Genomic DNA, 22065 nt, shown 5'->3' with positions numbered 1-22065 from the left:
AATCAGTTGCATTTTACCTGACAGAATATATCTGACCAGTTTTATTATTACTAATTAAACAAAATAACATCCAGTAAGCATGCATCAAGAAAAAGTACACATCAGTTTTGTCGTATGAAACCAAACATCTCCAAAAACTCTTTTCCTTTATGAACAAAAGTTTTACATTGTCACTTGTATGTCGTGTTACTTGTATATCCTTTGAGCCCTTGAGCTGTTTGCATCTTTTCAAGAGTTTCTGTGATAATCTAAACTGCAAACTGTTTTTCTCCTTAAATTGAGGGGAGGTGTGTTCTATAAGCCTGTGGATTCTTGACCTTTCCTGACACATTTCTTCTTTTTTTTCAATTATCTGGATTTTATGCAGTCTTATGTGTGTGCAAATAGAATTAAATAAATTCATAAATAAACTAAGATAAATTGCTCCAAAGCTGCACTAATTGACTTTTTGGCCACTTGGGGGCAGTGGAACTAGCTGAAAATGTATATTTTCACTTATAAGCATTTTAGTTGCTATGGCATATAGTAAACTATTGCCTATCTGGCTGACATGGTGCACAATTATCATTCATTTTGTTGTTTTTCTAGCTTCCAGATGAATGTAAGTCCATTATTCGCTCATCTTTTAGGTCTGTTTTGGTCTCCACCATCTCCTGAGAAAAATATCTGTGTCTTTAGCTTGCTAATGCCTGATATTTAGCTTGCTAGCTTACCATGTTGCTTAGCTTGCTGAAGCCATTTAGCATGCTAGCTTACGAGATGCTATTTTTAGGGCTGATAAAGGTAACACGATAATAACGCGCTAATGCAAATTCATTTTAACGCCACTGATTTCTTCAACGCATTAATGATATTTCTGTCTAAGTTTTAAAGCACGCAGTTTTACATTTCCATAAAGCAGCATATTTGCCCACTCCCATGTTGATAATAGTATTAAATACTTGACAAATCTCCCTTTAAGGTACATTTTGAACAGATAAAAAAATATGCGATTAATTTATGATTTATCATGGACAATCATGCGCTTAATCACTATTAAATATTTGAATTGATTGACAGCCCTAGTTATCTTGTTTGTTTGTTGAAGCTTATTTTGTCATTTGATGCCGGGCTGGTAACGTACAGTGGGTTTTGTCAGAGCTTATGTTTCTGAAAACAGCTGGGTTGATGAGTTTTAATAAAACCAAAACAATGAGCTAAAAGATGCTAAAAGGTAATTCTTCTGTGGTGTCACTATTAGCGACACATTTCACATCATACATAGATCATCTGTTATATTACAACAACTCTGAATTAATTCATGCTTAAAATAATAGTTACATCCAAAATATCTGGGCCCTTTAAAGGGAGATATACAGCAGTCTTTGTCTAATGACAGTGATGAATATCCACTCAGTCAACTACACCCAAGCCCTCTTGTCTGGAGATTCACTGCTATCAGACTGTTGGCCTGAGTTTGCCCCAACTGGAGTGTACTGGTCCAGCTTTTTGACAGGTGTTGGCATCCTGGGGTGTGGTCCTCTGTCAGGGCGAGGGGACACTGGAGGTCTCAGGTGGCTGTGGAAGACAAAGTGAGTCGGCACCGGAGCGCTGATGGGAGTGGGCGACCGAGACATCTCCACCTTAGCATCTTTGCTTTCTGGCCTGGTGTCATTAGTGGTTCCATCATTCACTCTTGTGTGAAGAGGTTCACCGTCTTGCCCGACTGCAGCGTGCTTTTCATCCTTGAGACTGTTCTTTGAGCTTTCACTCGGGCTGATTCTTCTGGTCAAAAGAGCGTCGCTGTCTTCAGTCATAGTTGTCGTTGTATGCATGCTGCTTTGCTCTCCTTTACTCATCTCCTCCATCAACACCCTTTTCCTCCTCCATCTCACCATCGCCTTCATGGAGCTCACCAGGTCGAGCAAACTTAGTAGAACGGACAAGGATGCGACACCCAGCATGAAGTTGAGCATTAAGCTCTTCTCAGTCGGTCTGGAGATGTAGCACTCGACCCCGGATGTGCAGGGAGCCTCGTAGCAGAGGAATCTCTTAGGCATGGACAATCCAAAGAGAAAAAACTGACCTGCACCGAAAGCCACCTCCAGAATGATCCGCAGAATTACAACCAGGAAGTAAGCGCAGTAGAAGCGCGGCGCTCCCCGTTCACGATGGACATCGTGAAGTGGAGCTTTATGCAAGGACAGTTCTCTCGAGAACGAGTTCTCAAGGGTGAAAGGTGAACCTCCTCGACTCCTGTCGCAGTAGAAACCTCCGAAATAGGGATATGACAACACTTTGTGCATGACGTAGGTTGCAAACAGCACGTGGGGAAGACAGAGAAGAATGAGGTGGAAGAGCCAGAGACGGAGGACGGATACGGGAACAAATACGTCAAAACACACGTTAGAGCAGCCCGGCTGGATGGTGTTGCAGATGAATCTCTCCTGCTCGTCACCGAAGAGGGTGAAGCCGGCCAACAGGAGGACCAGCATGCGTACAACCAGCATCAGCATCCACCACGTTTTGCCTTTAATAGAAAAGAAATGATCAATAATGAGTATTAGATTACATGAAGATGGATTTGGGTTGTCGCAGCAGCCAATTACAGGTTACAGCAAAGAAAAAAAAATAATCAAACAAATTTATCAAACTTGACACAATGATGAAGAAATACTTAGATTATTTACAAATACATGGAAATAAAAATCTATTTGAAATATTAAACATCATGACAAAATTACACAGAGGGACAAATTTCACTATACTAGAAAAATTATGACCAAGCAAAAACAATCTTATCAGGACTTAGTCAAAATACATTGTTCTTAATTTCCAGGATTTCACAAGATTTAACTGTAATTATTTCACATTAAATTACAGTATTATCACTTCATAGGCTTAAATACAGTAATTCTACAGCAGCGTACTGCTAGATCACAGTAACATACTGATATACAGTATACAGCTGTCATTTCACAGTCATTTAGTGTAAAAACAATACAGTAACTTACTGTGAAAAGTAATGTAACTAGTAAATATCACAATTTAGACTAAGAAAAGAACATTTTGTATTGATTGATTTTTTTATATATATAAATATACAGTATGTTTAAGATGACTCTTTACCTTAACTGTTTATTTGGTTTATGAAAATAGACATTGACATACTATCACTGCTTGATTTCTAATATTGTGAACTACAAAAGAGAAACTTACCCATGAAGGAGACATTGTGACTGATAGTGATGAAGAGTAGATCTCTGGCTCCCATCATCCTCATTGTTCAGTGCTAACCCTGATCCCATAAGAAAACAAGCCGAAATTCTTAAGAAAAGCTCCTTGAAGACGAATCAGGGAGACGTTCAGACGAGCTGCTGTCCCCTTCAACTCTGCTCCAGAACTACTACAGCTTGCCACTAAATACAGTCTCACCTCTAACGTCTCCTTACTGCTACTCTGTTGTCTGCGGAGGCCAGGACCTGTGGAGAGAGCTATTCTTACCAGGCTGCCGTCAAAGCATTGTTGGGATGTCGAGATACAGCTCAACCTTACTGGAAGCTGACAATCATAACGTAGGCGAGCTTGTAATAGACAATCATAAACTTAAGTGAGACAGCTAAATGCTGTTGAGTCGATCTCTAATTCACATTTAGTTGATCATCACATCACGAGACAATTAATGATTATTATTATTACACTTAAAGGTCCCATATCATGCTCATTTTCAGGTTCATACTTCTATTTTGTGTTTCTACTAGAACATGTTTACATGCTGTAATGTTCAAAAAACACATTATTTTCCTCATACTGTCTGCCTGAATATACCTGTATTTACCCTCTGTCTGAAACGCTCCGTTTTAGTGCATTTCAACGGAATTCCAACAGAATTGCATTGCTAGGCAACAGTTTGGGTCCATGTTTACTTCCTGTCAGCTGATGTTATTCACATGACACAACAGGAAATAAAATGGGACATATTTAGAATGTTTATGTTTAAAACCGTGTAACGGTCTATATATATTGTATATTTGTGACATCACAAATGGACAGAAATCCTAAAGGCTTGTTTCAAACGCACAATTTCTGAATATGGGCTGTGTGTATTTTTTCCGTATATTGAGTGTTTTGATAGTTTACCAGTATTTATAAAGCACTTAAACCTGCTTTGTAAAGTAAAAGACATGAAAATTTCACTTTTTACAATATGGGACCTTTAAAGGCAATGCTAGATTGTAATACCAGTGCTGTGAAACAAAATGTATACAATCTGCAAAACAAATAACTATTAGACAAGAGCATTTGCTTTTATCAAAAAACACAAATCAACACATAAATAATTCACAATTAATTATGTCTCAATTTGTTTTGTTTACTCTTTATACATTATACAAAGTTAATTTGCAGAATAATTATATTTCAGTGATTTAGTTTTCAGACAAATGAGAGAAAGAAAACATGAAAACCTGATCTGTTATTTGCAATTAGATGGAAATTAAATGTACAATGGAAATACAAAATGATCAGTTGTGTCAGCAGTTTCAACACTTTAAACGCACAAAGGCTCAGCAGTCGGGGTTTATGTGATAGAATCATCATCATATTGAAAAGTGTACAAATGATTTCTAATGTTTGTGTGTCTGGGTTTTACAGGCAGCCTTTGTGATGACTGAACACACCCTTAGTGGTAGTTATTTCTATTCTTTTATAGGATCATTCTGAACTTTGGGGCATACATCATGGCTCCACAGATCATCTGTGTGTCACACACTAGATATAGAAGATCACACGAAGATCATACTTGTGACAACTAAATGCTGTTATTAGAGGACCAACAATAAAGCACCTGTTTGAAACGAGACAGAAGACTTGTGTAGGATTTGTGGTGTTATGAGGTCTTGTATTACAATTACTTCCACATTAGTATAATTTTGTTTGGTCCAGTCTACTGAAAAGTTAACTTTCTGTTCCCTTTTCCTTAGTTAGGTATGAGTGTCCTCTAAACACCTGATACCTCCAAACTGTGAACTTCTCAGGAACTAAGGAAGCAGCTCTGTTCGTGGGTTCACTCTAATGCAGTTTTAGTCACTAGGTTTTAAAAACTTTGGAAAGTTGCAGAAAGCCCATAAAGGAGCAATATGTAGGACTGACAGCTAGTATTTAGAACAGCAGTCCAATTCAAAACATTGGAGCCGTGGCCCGTCCGCTCCTCCAGTGGGACTGTGCAATTTGAGGGTTACTTCAGTAACAGTACCTCAGTAATAGTACCTCAGTAACAGTACCTCAGTAACAAAACAAACAATAAACAAAAAGAAGTTTATTCAAGTGTGCTATTAGTATACTTCTTTAAACTTAAAATAAGAGAGTATGCTTTCAGTTTACTTTTGATGTACTTATCAGAGATACACTTAACAACATTATACTTAAGTATACTTGGCTTATACCGACAAGTATACAGAAAAGTCTACTTGTAAGTGTACTTGGCAAGTATACAGAAAAGTCTAAGTATACTTGGCTAATACTGAAAAGTTTACGGAAAAGTATATTTGGCTAAGTACTTTAAGTTCACTTAAAGAAAAACTTACAAGTACACTTACATTAAAAACTATTGAACTAGTAGTTTACAGAGAGTATACTTTAAAGTGTACTTTCACAAACTAAAAAGTGGGCTACAAGTATATAACTAGTAAACTAACAGTATACCTATAAGTTCACTTGGAGTATAGCTCATATTATAGTTGCAGTACAAAATACAACTTGGGTGTAAACTAGTTGTGTACTCAAACTTTACTACTCTTACATTTAAAGTATACTTAAAAGTATACTTTCATAAACTAAAAAGTGGGCCAATTTAGTCCCAATAAGTATTCAAGTAGTACACTTACAAGTATACTAGTACATTGAGATTAGTGTACTTATTACATAAAGTATACTTGGGTTGATTATACTTGAACTAGTTTAATTCATAAAATAAACTTGAAGTATACTTCTTTTTTGTAAGGGAAGTCGGAATCACTTCACTCAAATCCTCGCCAGTATTTCAATTTAGCATGTTTCCTTAATCTCTGATAACATATTATGGTCATTCTATGATTTATTACATTAAATATAACCCATAGAGAACTGCATGCATGGGTGTACTGTAGTCCTTCAATCTAAGATAAATGATCAGCATCAATCAACCTGATTGGCTGTGAAGGGGTCAGCTATAGGAAGTAAAGACACTGGGATAGCAGCCTAATATGAGACAGGATATTTTTATTTTCAAAATGCACTGTAGATGTAATGTACTGTTATCTAGCTCTACAATACTGAATACATAAAAACAAAGCGGTGCTGTGTGGCCTCCTCCCACCCTGTAATGACCACCATCCACTGCAGAGTGTGCTCGTCAGACCAGAGTTCCCTGCTGTTGGCTGTGATTACTCTGTTGGTTTGATGTCGATGTTTGAGGTTTACAGTAACAGTATATTTTGGTGCTAATTAAATGTGTGAGGTGCAAAATAACCCTGCATCTTTTACCATTAGTAGAAATTAGGGCCAAACAGTTAATCAAAATTTGAGGCGAATTCGCAATATGTCCGAGTGCAATTTTTAAATCGCAGGAGCCACAATATTTCTTAAATGCAAAATGTGTGTCAAAATACCATTTCAAATTAAATATGCTGAGGCAATGTCCCAGCCTAAACATCATATTCTACAGACTTAAGAAAACATCTTTGTTTGGTACAGATCCCCACAAAAATCATACCATAATCATTTTATCTTTTTTATAATGTTTTTCAATGAAAATGAGAATAATGATGTAAAAATGATCATTCCCTCCAATCATATAGTAATTGCGATATCAGTCAAAATAATCACAAATAGATTATTTTTTTTTTCAAAATCATTCAGCTTTAGCAGAAATCTCAATTCCAATAGACACCACTCCAAATGTGGGTGAATTGACCCTTTAAATCCCCACAACCTGGAACGACACCTGGTTTGATCCCATGCTCAAACATCCACCAGATGTCAGCAGAGAATTGTGCTTACTCTACTCAAAGCTTCTAAAATTTGTATGTGGAAAAACCATGTTTTAAGCTTCAGTAGTCAGTATATGTTTGGCATCAAAGGGCAAAAATTCCATAACCTTTCAGCATATTGTACTCAAGTGTTCTGAGAGATAACTAGACTTCTGCTCCTCCTCATGGCTCTGTTTTCAGGCTTTAGAAAATCTAGCCCGTGACAGGAGACTTTGACCAATCACAGGTCATTTCAGAGAGAGAGAGTTCCTTTTGGCTGTGCTCTGCAGGACTTCACAGACCGGAGGAAAACAAGCAGTCAGAGCTGATCTGGAGTCTGCCGTCCAGCTGCTGTCTATGAGAGCCGGCTGTCAATCACTCGCAAACTCTGACCAAACGGTCAAACTAGGCAGCACTGATCAAATATGAATCAATATTCTGTTACTGTAATGCCTATTTCTCTCCTCAAATGTTTTCAGAATCATCTTGTAGTGTACTGTTTAGCTGTAAAATGAGAAAGTTTGTGACCTGGCAGCCATGTTAAGAACAGCTGAGGAAATACCAAGCACCGCCCACCAGCCGTAGCACAGCCAATAGGAACGCTCAATAGGAACGATCTCTCTCTGAAATAACCTGTGATTGTTCAAAGTCTTTCGTCACTGGCTAGATTTTTTTTAAAGCCTGAAAACAGAGCCATGAGGAGGAGCAGAAGTCTAGTTATCTCTCAGAACACTTGAATTACAATATGCTGAAAGGTTATTATGGAATTTGGATGCCAAAAAATGAGATGCCAAAAATATACTGCCGCTTTAAGTTAATTTATTAAAATTGAAGAGGTGTTTGTTTCTTAAAATTGAAGAGGCATTTGTTTATTAAAAATATGGAGGCATCGTCATCGTCTCCTCCAAATACATTTTTATTTTTGTATTTGTATGTGGCTGGGAAGGGCTCTCAGGCTTTTCACCTTGGGCTCAAGTCCGGGGAATCCATACCGCCACAATGTTAAGATATAACCAAAGTCTGATGAATGTGGTTCTAATTGTTTGATTATTCATGTCCCCAAAATAGGAATGCATGTGTTGTCACATTTTTTTATTCATTCTGGCTCCTTCCATCTGCAATTTGTTTGCTACTTGTCATAATTTCCAACTTTAAGTGTATATATAGAGGAGCATCACAATAAATCAAAAGATTAAACAGACTACCTGAGTATCGAGAGGTACGCTAGAAATACTGTAAACCTTGAATATAAATATTCCCAAAGGAGAAAACTAACACTTTTTATTATTCTAAAACCTGTCAAAGGAAATAAATAACTTTCAGTGCTACACTACTGTTTATGAAATTCTGCAGGTGCTATGGGCTCAGGCAGCTGCAACTGTTCACTGAAGTTCACATAATCAAAGTAAAATAAATAATATTGTGAAGTTGCAGGGCCATCTCAAAGGCAGGTTATGTCAAATGTTTCAAAATTAGACACAAAAGCAGAAGACTGAACAGAGTACCGATTCTTTAAGACAGGTTCACGGTGCCATGTCCTATAGGTTGTCCTGGACTTTCTTGGTTGGTCCAAAGAAAGATATTTTTCCCCACAGATGATATAACAGCCATGAACTCCGTTCTCTCTTTGCATGATCAGAAGAGTTGAGGCACTGTGAAGGCACCTCCCCCAAACTACAGATGTGTTTCACTTCCTCCAGTTCGAAGGTGTGACGCCCAGAAGCTGATTTCAGGTTTCAATCACTGTTCCACTTCTTGGTATCATCTGCGTATCCAAACGGAAGTATGTTTTAACTCGGCACAGAACCATGTTGGGTGTGTTTTTTAGAGTTTTCTCATCCAGCCAGTGTCTGTAGCCTGATGCCAGTGTTCGGTATATGGCAGATGAATAGTGGTTAGGAGAGGATTGCAGGAACCCATGTAATCCCACATAGATTGTCCGTGCTGGCTGAGCGCTTCCTCGCAGCTCTCCGTACGTCCTTGTACCTGTCATCACATAGCCTGGAAATAGCCTGAAGGGAGGACACAGACACGTTTTTTTATGAAGGAGTCAAAATTCTACTTTCAGTAACCACAGTATTTTTCTGTGATGCACAATCATAAGAAGAACTCTTTAAAGAAATGTTTTTTTCCCTTTTCCTATTTGTGTAAATGCTTGTGATGAATCGTGATTATCTCTAGATTAGTAAAACAAAATTAAAGCACCACAGAAAGTTAATTCAAGAATTAATTTTTTATTTGCATTTCCACCACATCTGAAAATCTATAAAGATTAGGCAATTTAGTCTGCTAAACCAATTCAAAATGTAGTTTTTTTTATGAAACTTTAACAATAAAACAGCAACACAGAGTCATCATGTGTCATCACGTTGCATATCTGAGATGTTGTGATGGACGTTGCAAACGGAGACTGAAAACACTACAAACACGGAATGCCAGTCTCCAAAATAGCACCGACCTGCTCCATGTTGTATGTATTTATTTCTGCTTTAGATTGTACACTGTCTTTCTTGGTGCTCCCACTAGGGGTGCCGAAGTAATAGATCTTCAAATTCTACACATAGCCAACGCGTTCTCATCCCAACTCGTCACATACTGACGCTTTGTCAGACCCCTCGGCGTCACTCTTTTCGGTCGGAGTAAACACGTGCTTAATGTTATGAAGTAAAAAAAAAACACTTGCTTAGGTTCAGGCAATAAAACCACTAAAAAACGACATGGTTGGGCTTGAAACTGCTGTTTGTACAGTGAAAATGACACTGAACGTTGTGAACAGGGGACATGAACGAACAGCTGATTGTAACGTGGCGTACGGGACACGAACAGCGGTCTCCGGGATGAAAGCCTTGTGTTTGTTGGACCCATCCACCTCCTCTTCCACCCACCCAGTGTGTCTTTTCACTCTTAAAGCTACGTCACCACACTCCCGGCACACTTTCCCTGAGCTTTAATATTGACGCAGATGGGTTTACATTTTAGATAACGGAAAACTCAATGCGTCTCATACCGACGCTAAAGGGTGCCTCGTGCGTCCGTATCTAACGCCAATGGCCGTGACAAAGCCTCAGTATTTGACGCCCTGGGAATGAGAACATAGCGGCTTTAAATTGTTGTGGATGTGATTGAATAAGAGGGAAGAAAAGAAAGGAAAGGAAACTAAACATATAGAGAGAAAAGACTGGACAGGAGCGCCTCACCTCTAGTTTCTGGGCCTTGTCTCTGCTGAGCGGCTCCAGGGGGAAGCTGAGGTTGTTGGACTCTGAGAGCGATCGCAGGTCAAAGTAATACTTGGCGTAGACGCTGGACGGCACGTTGATGTTGAACTGCAGCAGCTCCAGGAACTGCCGCTCCAACTCATTCCTGTTAGAGACGAATAAGTTCCAGGTTCATTCATGAAATCCATACGCACAATATGTCAAATATATACAGAATATCAAGACGAGTCCACGCCTTTTATCCAGCTTCTTTTTTTCCCCCTGATGATGTGTGTTAATGAGGGTTTTAAGTTATACCTTCCAAAAACTAATGAACAACGAAGAGACGAACGACACTATCGGTGCTCACGTCAGTTTTAAGAGAACTAAACTAAACTTCTTTATTTTCAGTCCCATCTTGAATCACATTCATGCAGCAGCACATGTCTGGGAGTTTACCACAGCAAGAGCTGCTGTTGAGGGTCAACAATAACTGAGTGTTTTTCATTTCCTTCACACATTGCTTTAACATGTCCATGGATTAATACCAGCGACTTTCTTTGTCAAAATCCAGCGTTTTTAGTCTTTTGTCCCTGCGATGATGAAATCTTACATGTAAGGACAAATCTGCCAGATAACCATTTTGAGGGATTCATCTTCCATTTCTGAGCTCACCCCAAACCTAATCCTAATATGAATGACACCTAAACATAAAACCAATCCCCATTTCTTAAAATAAACTCACATGTCTTCCACAGTGATATCCTTAAGGATCTGGCAGTAGTCTACGTTCCAGACAGCCTGGTCGTCCCAGACTTTGGAGGCCAGCAGGATGGCACCCAGAACGATCCTCTTCCAGTTACCTGGGCAGATGTCGATCTCTGCATAGGTCAGGAGCCTCTCCAGGTAGACCTGCACCACGAAGCGGATAAAGGAGACATCACTGTAGACTGGGCATGAAAGTGAGGCAGTAGGCAGTGATTTAAAAAAAGCTATGAAAAACACAATTGTTCCAGTAAGTCTGGAACATTTGCCACATCATGACCTAACAAGTTCTCAAAATGGTGGATGATCCAATCTGTCCACCCGATTCGACTGTTATCAGGCCATTAAATAGTCGTTATCAGTCGCTACAAGCCCCATAGATATGGGTCAGTAGAGGCCTACTACGTCTACTACATTGTAAAAGTGAAAGGGAAACTTAAAAGCAACATGTTCTAGCATGTTGTAAAACTGAATGAAATGTCATGTTTTGAACACAAACAAAAAGGCTTCTTTAGGTTTAGGCAACAAAACTACAACTTCTTTAGGTTTAGGCAACAAACTACAACTTCTTTAGGTTTAGGCAACAAAACTACAACTTCTTTAGGTTTAGGCAACAAAACTACAACTTCTTTAAGTTTAGGCAACAAACTACAAATTTTTTAGTTTTAGACCAAAAAACTACAACTTCTTTAGGTTTAGGCCACAAAACTACAACTTCTTTAGGTTTAGGCAAAAAAAATACTTAAGTTTTGGGTTAAAATAACTACAAACTCAAATACAGCTACACATTGTTGGTTTCACACAGCACGTGAACTCCAGTCTGCTGGGTGAAAATCCTGTGTATTGTGTCCCATTCATCGTCCCCAACCTCCATCCCTTGTGGAGTTTTATACTGTCTTTATTACAGCGCCTGACCTCCCCTTCTGCTCCTGTCATAATTACTAAGGTCGCTAGAGGTCGTTGTTGTGTTCTTTTATACCTTCTTTCTTACCATGTGAATAGATGATAAAACCTACTAGTGGGTGTAGTAGGCCCCTATTGACCCACATCTAGGGGTCTTATAGCGACTGATTACACCTAATTATTAGCCTGACAACAGTCTAATCGGCTGATCTGTCGGACTCATTTATGTCCATACTCCACTCGATGGTGTCAGGAGGTTCACACCCACTCTCTCCTGTATGACATCCTGCATTTATCACTGGTCTCCGAGACCCAACGACGCACTCAGACGACATGATATTTTGGGTTCACCAATTTACACACATCCTTGGCTTGTCTCAACACATCAGGCTGATATTCCCCCTGGGGCCTAAACAGAAAGTGTGTGTGATGATGCGAGCGTGAGGGCACAGTTTAAGGCAGGTCGCACCTCACCGTCATGGGATCGTCATCTTTCTGAAGAAACTTAGCAATGCATTTTCTTGTTTGTTAGTTTGTTTTTTTCCCCAAGAGACAAGCCACCCAGGATGCACATTTGGGTATGGGTGTTTTATGGTATGATCCATTAAATGACTAGAGGAGGATGTTAAAAGAAGGTTACCAGTGTGACGATGGCACACTCAGCAGTGAGCTGAGCAGCACTGAACAACGTCCTGACAAACCGGTAGATCTGCTTCTGCTCTGGGTCATGGTTGTCGTAGTCCAGTGGCACCTCTGATTTCTGGAAGAAGAGATGGAAGAAAGAGGTGAAGAGAGGAGGGGAAGATATAGGCGTAAGTGAGGAAGAAAGGGTTCAGGAAAGGAGGAGATTTTAAAAAAACAATGACCCAATACTAACAAGTTAAAAGGAGGCAAATTTAACAAGATGTGCAAAATAATACAGATATTTTTGCAAAATGTGTTATATCATAACTGATGGTGTCTTACTGAAAGAGGATGAAGCTTCTCATCAAATATGTCTAGCAGCATTGCTCCTTCTGTGTCCCTGGCATGAGAACAAACTGTTACATGGTGGATTTCATCCATAAGACTTGGGTCACTGTAGCAACAAGTTATTGATACTGTAGATGGAATGTGAAAATATTCTTTATAGGTTGAACTAGTACACCAATAGGGCCCCAATATACAGACGTAGGCAAAGTTGTTGGTAACGTTCCGTTAAAGAGAGAAAAACCCACAAAGGTCACTGAAATAACTTGAAACTGACAAAAGTAATAATAAATAAAAATTCACTGAAAATTAACTAATGAAAATCAGATATTGTTTTTGAATTATGGTTCAGCAGAATCATTTAAAAAAACAAACTAATGAAACTGGCCTATACAAAAATGATGGTACTCTTAACTTAATATTTTGTTGCACAACCTTTTGAGGCAATCACTGCAATCAAGTGATTTCTGTAACTCTCAATGAGACTTCTGCACCTGTCGACAGGTATGTTGGCCCATTCCTCGTGAGCAAACTGCTCCAGCTGTCTCAGGTTTGAAGGGTGCCTTCTCCGAATGCATGTTTCAGCTCCTTCCACAGATGTTCAATAGGATTTAGATCAGGGCTCATAGAAGGCCACTTCAGAATCGTCCAATGTTTTGTTCTTAGCCATTCTTGGGTGTTTTTAGCTGTGTTTTGGGTCATTATCCTGTTTGAGGACCCATGACCTGCAACTGAGACCAAGCTTTCTGACACTGGGCAGCACATTTCGCTCCAGAATGCCTTGATAGTCTTGAGATTTCATTGCACCCTGCACAGATTCAAGACACCCTGTGTCAGGTGCAGCAAAGCAGCCCCATAACATAACCGAGCCTCCTCCATGTTTCACATTAGGTACAGTGTTCTTTTCTTTGGATGCTTCATTTTTGCGTCTGTAAACATAGAGCTGATGTGACTTGCCAAAAAGCTCCAGTTTTGTCTCATCTGTCCAAAGGACATTCTCCCAGAAGCTTTGTGGCTTGTCAATATGCATTTTGGAAAATTCCAGTCTCGCTTTTTTATGATTTGGTGTCCTCCTGGGTCGTCTTCCATTAAGTCCACTTTGGCTCAAACAGTGACGGATGGTGCGATCTGACACTGATGTACCTTGACCTTGGAGTTCACCTCTAATCTCTTTGGAAGTTGTTCTGGGCTCTTTGGTTACCATTCGTATTATCCGTCTCTTCAATATGTCATCAATTTTCCTCTTGCGGCCACGTCCAGGGAGGTTGGCTACAGTCCCATGGATCTTAAACTTCTGAATAATATGTGCAGCTGTAGTCACAGGAACATCAAGCTGCTTGGAGATGGTCTTATAGCCTTTACCTTTAACATGAAGGTCTATAATGTTCTTTCTCATCTCCTGAGACAACTCTCTCCTTAGCTTTCTGTGGTCCATGTTCAGTGGACACACCATGATGCCAAACAGCACAGTGACTACTTTTCACCCTTTAAATAGGCAGACTGACTGATTACAAGTTTGAAGATACCTGTGATGCTAATTACAGGACACACCTTAGTTTAACATGTCCCTATGGTCACATTATTTTACATCTTTTCTAGGGGTACCATCATTTTTGTCCTGGCCAGTTTCATTAGTTTGTTTTTTAAAATGATTCTGTTGAACCACAATTCAAAAACAATATCTGATTTTCATTAGTTCATTTTCAGTAAATTTTTATTTATTATTACTTTTGTCAGTTTAAAGTTATTTCAGTGACCATTGTGGGTTTTTCTCTCTTTAACGGAACGTTACCAACAACTTTGCCTACGTCTGTATGTGTTGGTTCAATGTATTCTCATACAGAGGTTCATAAGATATCTTGTGAAAAATGTATTCCTCCTTTTCTGTTCGTTTTCCTGCGAATGACGTCAAATACCCTACTTTTTTGATAAGATAACAATTTTTGGTACATATATTGTTCCTCTACTATAGATGATTAAACGAGTGCTTTTTATTGTTTTTTTTATCAACAACATGAATTCATATTTATTCAATAGTAACCTGATTTTATAGATTCTTACTTATAGGATAATACATTTTACCTTTTAAAATGATAAAAAAAAAATATACACAGATTTAGATTTTTCAATTTGTATTTGTTTGAGTATGATACCATGTTCCAATCTTGTGTTTGGGTTTTTGGTAGTGTAACCAAGACTACATAATCACATGCTACGCCATAATGAACTCATTTTTCTTTTTCCTGACATGTACTGCTACTTTACTTGACACATCTATCATTTTACAATTAATAAAGTTTACTCACAATCTGCTTCTGCATTTATGTTTTGGGATTTACAGAGACTACTGTTGAAAATGACTGAGAAGCCCCACCTGTTTTTTATATGGTAGTAAATCGCCAGTGATACACTGTAAAGAGAAAACAATAATACATGTATTAATATGTTTAAATATCACAGATGTGTAGATAACAAATAATATATCTTCCTATGAGATAGACAGTTTCTAACATATTTATTACCATTTGATGGTGTATTTGAGGTTGGGCTGGCTGACTGTGTTGTCGTCTAAGAAGATGGTGGAGCAGGAGCTGTATTTCCTCCTCGACGTCCCATGCTGCAAACAAACACAGTGAGTGTTATTAGAGTGTACATGTTTTCTTCTGACCCACATAAAGTATGCCAGTGTGTCATGCACGGGGGGGGTGAGCATCAACAACATGCAACCTAAGAATGTAACAGACTGTTTGTATTTTCAGCTTCCCCTTAATACAGCATTTAGACCTTTCAAAATAACACAAAGACCAGCTGAGTTTGAAAGAATCAGTCGTGCACTTACATTATTGATGAAGAGGCTTTTTCGTTTATCTCGCACTAAAGACAGAAAGACAGACAAGTTTATCAATAAATTCCATTTCTTCTGCACCGACAGCGGCAAAAACCCCAATCAGAAAACCCAGCAGTTATCAACCAGTAACACACACACTGTTATCCCAAGAAGCAAAACACGGCAAGGAGTTAGCACATTTCACTATGTTAATTGTAACACGGAACTAAAGCTGTAAGTGTTGAGAAGTCACAGTTAGAGAATGAGTTGGAAAGCAGAAAGACAGAGTGCTGTTATCACCACTAGAGGGAGACAGAGTCACACTCAGGACTATACTCACCAGTCCTGCAGGGCACCTCTGAAAAGAGAGGAACCAAAAACCTTATTCCGTTTGCAGCACAGTCACTGATTCTGTGACAACAGCAGGATTCTTTTCAAATATGCTGTGTTTCAGCAGCAGTTCTCAACCTCTGCTAATATCATACATGTTATAAACTAACATTTTAGGGAGAGGTACACAATTCAGAAAGCACTGGCAGTGTCACCACCACTCTGATAGTGGAGGTCAGGGCCCCTCAAGGGGTCACAAGTATACTGTAGACTGAAGTGGACGTAGTCACCGTGACGTCACCCATTGGTTTGTGGACTAGAGTGGCCTTGAGTTCGGCATCTTGTTTTTTTGCAACCAGAAGTGACATGAGAGGGTGGAGCTAAGTACAGCCGAACGGGTGAAGGTGGAAGGCGATTCTCAGTTTTTTGCGAAGTTTGCCAAGCGACACAGTACGCGTGAGTCTCACAAGAAGCATGCGGCTCAAAAAGAGATGTACCGATCTGTGGATGCATCCGTACAAAGCATAGAGATGTTACGAGGTAAGGGGCAGAATAGAAATGTTTATTATTTAAGTTAGATAGACATTATATCAACATTGTAGACCTCTCAGCGTGTCCCACATTGTCCCACACAGACATACTCTGTGTCCCACATTTGGTTTGTTGGGATCTGGTCACCCTATGGCAACCTGTCAATCACAATGTAGCCCCGCCCTAAAGCATCTCCTGCTTTATGGTCTATCTGACTCTAAATGGGACCATAATTTACTAAATGAACATCATGCTGTATTGAAGAAGACTTGAAACTAGCGATTGAGACCATAAACTCATGTTTACAATGTTTACTGAGGTAATAAATCAAGTGAGAAGTAGGCTCATTTTCTCATAGACTTCTATACAATCAGACTTCTTTTAGCAACGAGAGGAGTCGCCCCCTGCTGGCTGTTAGAAAGAATGCAAGTTTAAGGCACTTCAGCATTGGCTTCACTTCTCAGACCCGGATTTGCCGCCTGGGTGCACGATACGAGGGGTCGAGAGAGGAAAGAAGAAGACAAAAACATCTCCGCTACACAAAATTAGGTTTATTCTTTCTGATTTTTCTCACACGTTTTGGCTTCTCCCTTGTAAAATACTGGAGAGCTTTGCCTCTTTGGGACTCAATAATCTGAGAAGGGAACATCAGTCTTTGGTTGATCTGCTCACAGAAGTTGCTTGGCTAAAAAAGGTCACGAGCCATAAAGGATGAAAACCCAGTTAACTGAAGGTTAAGACTGGTGTTATATCATATTTGTATCAATAAAAAAAAACATGAAATCTTTATTTACTCATATTTACGTGTTTTTTTAACCAAAATGCCACAAAGACACATCAGGCTGTGACTACACAGACAACATTTGCTAGTAGGATTAATTTCCTGCTGGTTTTGTCTCTTCAGGGGATTTGATGATAAAAATAAAAAGGCTAGAGTAACGTCAGCTTTATCCTTTAAAGCCACGAGGAAGAGGGAGGGTGGATCACCAACATGTGACTCTTTTTCCCCAAAGACGAGACTAAATATTGCAAATGATAAGAAACAATATTCATTTCTTTTCATCTGATAGAAAATGTAATGCTCATTCATTTATCCCTCACAAGTCAGACATCATTTATTCTTTATTTTTCTTTGTCCAAATATTCATCACATGGCACAATTCTCTGAATGAAGAAAGATTTAACATCAAATATGATGCAATACAGAATCCAATATCTGTGTGATACTAAGGATTAAATTTAACAGGAGAAAACATTTATCAGATGCAGTCTTCATCTCCTTCAACATCACACAGCTTTTATTGTGTCGCTGTTTGTTCCCCAGGCCTCTAAGAAAAACGACGATCTCATGCTGTGGTGTTTATGGCTCTAAAAAACATGTTAATATTTCCCAGTGTGACCGAACCCCCTCCGCAGGATGCTGAAGCTCTCAGTCAGATGCCTCCGGGCAACGGCATAAATTAGCACACATCGGCTAGCCACAAAGAAACTACTCTGGGATCAGAGCTCCTATATGTACTGTATTGCTCCATGGAAAATCTTTTTTTTTTTTTCCCAGAGCCTCATTATCTTGATTATATGTCACGATCATGTTAAGGGTGATACATGTATGTCATGTCAGGAAGGAGGTTAAATAACGCTCCAAACTTGCGAGGAAAAACTGTCATGGCCATTTTCAAAAGGGGTCCCCTTGACCTCTGACTTCAAGACATGTGACTGAAAATGGGTTCTATGGGTACCCACGAGTCTCCCCTTTAAAGACATGCCCACTTTACGATAATCACGTGTTTTTTTGAATGCAGTATAAATGTGTTATTTTCGCCTATAGTCTAAAAATGGTGTATTTGAATATTTCTGCATACTGGGGTCCCTAAACAGTGTTAAGTTACATAAATTGGGTATCACTGTAAAGCTGAGACTCTTGTGGATCCAATGAGCCCAACTGTATTCATGTGTGATGATGTTAGTCCCCATAGGAGACATTTAATTTAGTGAGACCACTTTTTTTCTTGACCTTACTGTATAAAATGACCTTTGGTGACCTCTAGGATGATCACAGCCTAGAACTAGCCACAAACTAGAGACCTAGAGCATTCAGAGGATGGATGGATCAAACTAGAGACCTAGAGCATTCAGAGGATGGATGGATCAGACTAGAGACCTAGAGCATTCAGAAGATGGATGGATCAGACTAGAGACCTAGAGCATTCAGAGGATGGATGGATCAAACTAGAGACCTAGAGCATTCAGAGGATGGATGGATCAAACTAGAGACCTAGAGCATTCAGAGGATGGATGGATCAAACTAGAGACCTAGAGCATTCAGAGGATGGATGGATCAGACTAGAGACCTAGAGCATTCAGAGGATGGATGGCTTTCCTAGCTAGATTGACAATAAGGGGGTTTCTGAGCAGTTTACACAACAGAAGTGCTCGCCATCCAATCGCCGAAAAATGCAATTCTTTCAGAAATCTCCAAAATGTCAAAAGTTTTTTATCCCAAATCACAGCATGGCTTTTTCTATGGTGTTCCTCAAGGTCTTGGTGTCTTAATGTGGTAGTTTGGAGGGATTATTGATCATTTTTATCAATTCTCAAATGATAAAAAATGGTTAAATTTAGCACCAAATCCGTGTAGCAAATGGTATCAACCCCAAAAAACTGCTGCAGCAACTTATGAGACATAAGAGAGCATGGGGACGGACATCATATACTTCTATCATAATGTTATAAGCCCTTATACATTTTCACAATTTATTTTAATTAATTAATGAATGATTTCATGTTGACACACAGTGCTGAGCTGCATCTCAAATTAATCTTCAGGTTCCCAGCTTTCAGATGATGTACACCACTTCTATGTGACATCTACTGTTAACCTGCTATCTCCCCCTAAAGACCCCCTGCCCCCCCTAAAAATTGTCTATTGTGGGTCTCAGAGGGTTAAAAGGACAATTTGAAAACGGATAAATCAGTCAAATCCTATTAAACGGAGCTACTCACCATCATTCTGGGATTTGCTGAGGAATATGGTGCTGGCCCGCGGATGGTCTGATGGATTGAACTCCATATTCAACTCTGTCAAAACACAAGGCATACAGTATGTGTCACTTTGTGAGATGGAAACAATGTTCAGAGACATTCTACTGCAGTCATCTTTCATGTTCCTTCAATCCAAGTACAGAGACACAAGTTGTTTTCTGTATTATTGTAAATTGTTTTACTGCCTCATCATCATAACAAACGACCATGCTAAGTCTGGAGAGGGTTGATAAGATTCTCGGTCAATACTAATGACTCAACAATTTCATCTTCATGAAACATACACTCTGTCATAACATTTGGTACAGATGACCAATGTCCCCAGAACACGAATAACTTACTTTGATTTCAAGTTCAAGTTATTCATTGCCATATGCACAACAATTACCAAGAAGCAGTCGTTGGTGATTAAATTATTGGATCTCAGACTCCCTCTAACAATGCTCAAATAATATGTATAAAATTTTTTATTTTTTTTTTTAAAGATGTAAAAATGAGAGTCTAAGACATATAATAGTGTGGAAATTAAAATATAGGGATACAATATTAAATATTAAATAAAAAATGTATTTAATTTATAATTTTACCAAATACCTGTAAAATTAATGACATTCCCATCAGCCTCAGCTTTGTGTTTAGTGCTAATTAGCAACTGTTAGCATGCTAACATGCTAAACTAAAATGGTGAAATACCTGTTAAAAATCAGTCAATCTCACAGAGATGCTACTCATCTTCAAATAAAATAAATAAAATAAATAAAATAAATAAAATAAACTGGAAAGCTAATTAAAAAAAAGGCTCTTAAAATGTCTTTGCAATCACGAGGTTTCTCTGTAAGGACTATTGTTCCATGTGTTTTGCTGTATCCTTATTTTCTGTTCTGCTGTGTTCGCAAACACATCCAGGCATGATTCATGTCCCCATCCTAAACTAATCTGCGCTGCATCGTGGCCTGAGGGCATGAGCCACAGACGCGTCTTTCTGCACGACTGGAGCGCTCACAATATGAGCCATCATCATGCATGCCAGAATGCTTGGTTGCCTTGTAGATAACAGTTGCTACTTTGATAAGACAGACATGATACGAACTGAAGAGGCTACTTTCTCTCCTCGTTTTCACGGCCAGCACTCCTGTAAAACACAACATGTTACAGTGTTCCAGAAATCAATGTGCTCTGATCTTTCCACTGAAATCTAGCCTCAGTATTTTGTACTCATAGCCTGAACTTTGCATTTCAAAAATTGAAATTCAGCAGTGATATCCATCAAGTGAGATACTTTCAAAGTGGTAGCTTTTGGTGAAATCATCATTAAAAAATGCCCGGCATGCAGGCTGCTCTGCCAAATGCTCCGACTCCTACTGATATGACTGTAACAGACCCAGATTAAGATCCAGGCTATTTGATCACAATGCAGACGTTGGGAGAGCGGCGCGACCAATCATCTGTCTCGGTGACGGCAGCTGCTGTGGGACGACTGGCTGCAGGGGAATTAAAATAATACCACTGCTGTTAGCTAACAGAAGTGTGCTAACAAACAGGCTTCTCTTTCTGAACCACCAGACCACCCTGCAGGCTGTATTCAGCTCAGTCTTGCCATGGCTCTGCATAGCAGCAACATGATTCATGACCTTTAGGGCTCACAACACTCATTTTAGTCATTATAATGTTTCCAAAACTGCTTGGTTTCTATCTAATTAACAAAAAAAGTCTTTTAACTTCCAGAGTAGTCTTGTTTTTTAAAGATTAAACAGTTGTGACTGACAGCAGAAACATGTTTTATAACTGGAAATATTAAAGCTAAGGTTGGTAATCTTCGTCAAAAACATTTGTTGAAATTCTCATTACATCCCCGTAATTCTCATTAAATCCAATGCTCTGACAAAAAAAAAGAAAAAATATCTGGTATCTGTGTCTTCCACAAGCTGCTAGCTTGACAGCTGTGAGTACTAACAATAGCTGTGTATTTTACGTTCATAATGATAATTTTGGGGGAGTGGCTTTGGAGGGAGGCCTGAAGGGACGGACTGTCAGCGTTGTCGACTTGGCGACTTTCTCTTTATATTTAAGGACTTTTGGAGCTTGTGCTGCTAGCTGCTTTCTTTGGAAAAGAGTTGTCAACACTTGGCAACATTTTTCGTTTGGATCATTTTTAAAATCTAGGGTACCTCTTGCTAGTTTGTCAAGATTATCAACCCTAGCTTTAAAGGTGCACTGCATAGGATCTGGCGACATCTAGGGGTGAGGTTGCAGATTACAACCAACTGAGACTTCTCCCGTCTACCAAGCATGTAGGAGAACTACGATGTCCAACGCAAAAACGCGAATGTCCCTATCTAGAGCCAGCGTTTGTCTGTTCTGGGCTACTGTAGAAACATGGCGACCGACTCTGTGAAGACACACGCTCCCTATTGTTCAATGAAAACAGAACAGTTTGTATTATCAGGTGATTATACACTAAAGAGAACATATTTCTATTATTATATTCCATTTCTGTCAATAGATCCCCCTAAATGCT

General features: G+C 39.1%; 2 protein-coding genes across 3 annotated transcripts in view; both read right to left on the bottom strand.

The window, feature by feature from the left end:
* Positions 1–1247: 1247 nt before the first annotated feature.
* On the bottom strand, positions 1248–3691 carry LOC119499244 (gap junction delta-4 protein-like). The gene is made up of 3 exons (XM_037788511.1): positions 3199–3691; positions 2234–2509; positions 1248–2170 (listed from the first exon to the last, which is right to left on the bottom strand). The coding sequence occupies exons 1-3, from the start codon at positions 3260–3262 to the stop codon at positions 1401–1403; spliced, it is 1110 nt and encodes a 369-aa protein (XP_037644439.1). The 5' UTR covers positions 3263–3691; the 3' UTR covers positions 1248–1400.
* A 3989-nt stretch (positions 3692–7680) lies between these two features.
* Positions 7681–22065, bottom strand: part of LOC119499417 (cyclin-Y-like) — a 31988-nt gene continuing 17603 nt past the window's right edge. Inside the window, exons 2-11 of one of the 2 annotated variants that reach the window (XM_037788716.1) lie at positions 19509–19583; positions 15985–16002; positions 15657–15691; positions 15340–15434; positions 15192–15227; positions 12815–12872; positions 12489–12608; positions 10926–11092; positions 10184–10346; positions 7682–8998 (exon numbers count right to left, since the gene is read on the bottom strand). In XM_037788716.1, the coding sequence (XP_037644644.1) occupies positions 8882–8998; positions 10184–10346; positions 10926–11092; positions 12489–12608; positions 12815–12872; positions 15192–15227; positions 15340–15434; positions 15657–15691; positions 15985–16002; positions 19509–19583 (884 nt within the window). In that variant the 3' untranslated portion in view covers positions 7682–8881. Of the gene's footprint in view, positions 8999–10183; positions 10347–10925; positions 11093–12488; positions 12609–12814; positions 12873–15191; positions 15228–15339; positions 15435–15656; positions 15692–15984; positions 16003–19508; positions 19584–22065 lie in introns of both variants that reach the window. The other variant, XM_037788717.1, reaches the window with a different exon arrangement.

This window comes from Sebastes umbrosus, chromosome 12, assembly GCF_015220745.1.
Source record: "Sebastes umbrosus isolate fSebUmb1 chromosome 12, fSebUmb1.pri, whole genome shotgun sequence".
NCBI classification, from domain to species: Eukaryota; Metazoa; Chordata; class Actinopteri; order Perciformes; family Sebastidae; genus Sebastes; species Sebastes umbrosus.
Note: the sequence above shows the minus strand (reverse complement) of the source record. Positions and strands in the feature narration are given on the sequence as shown.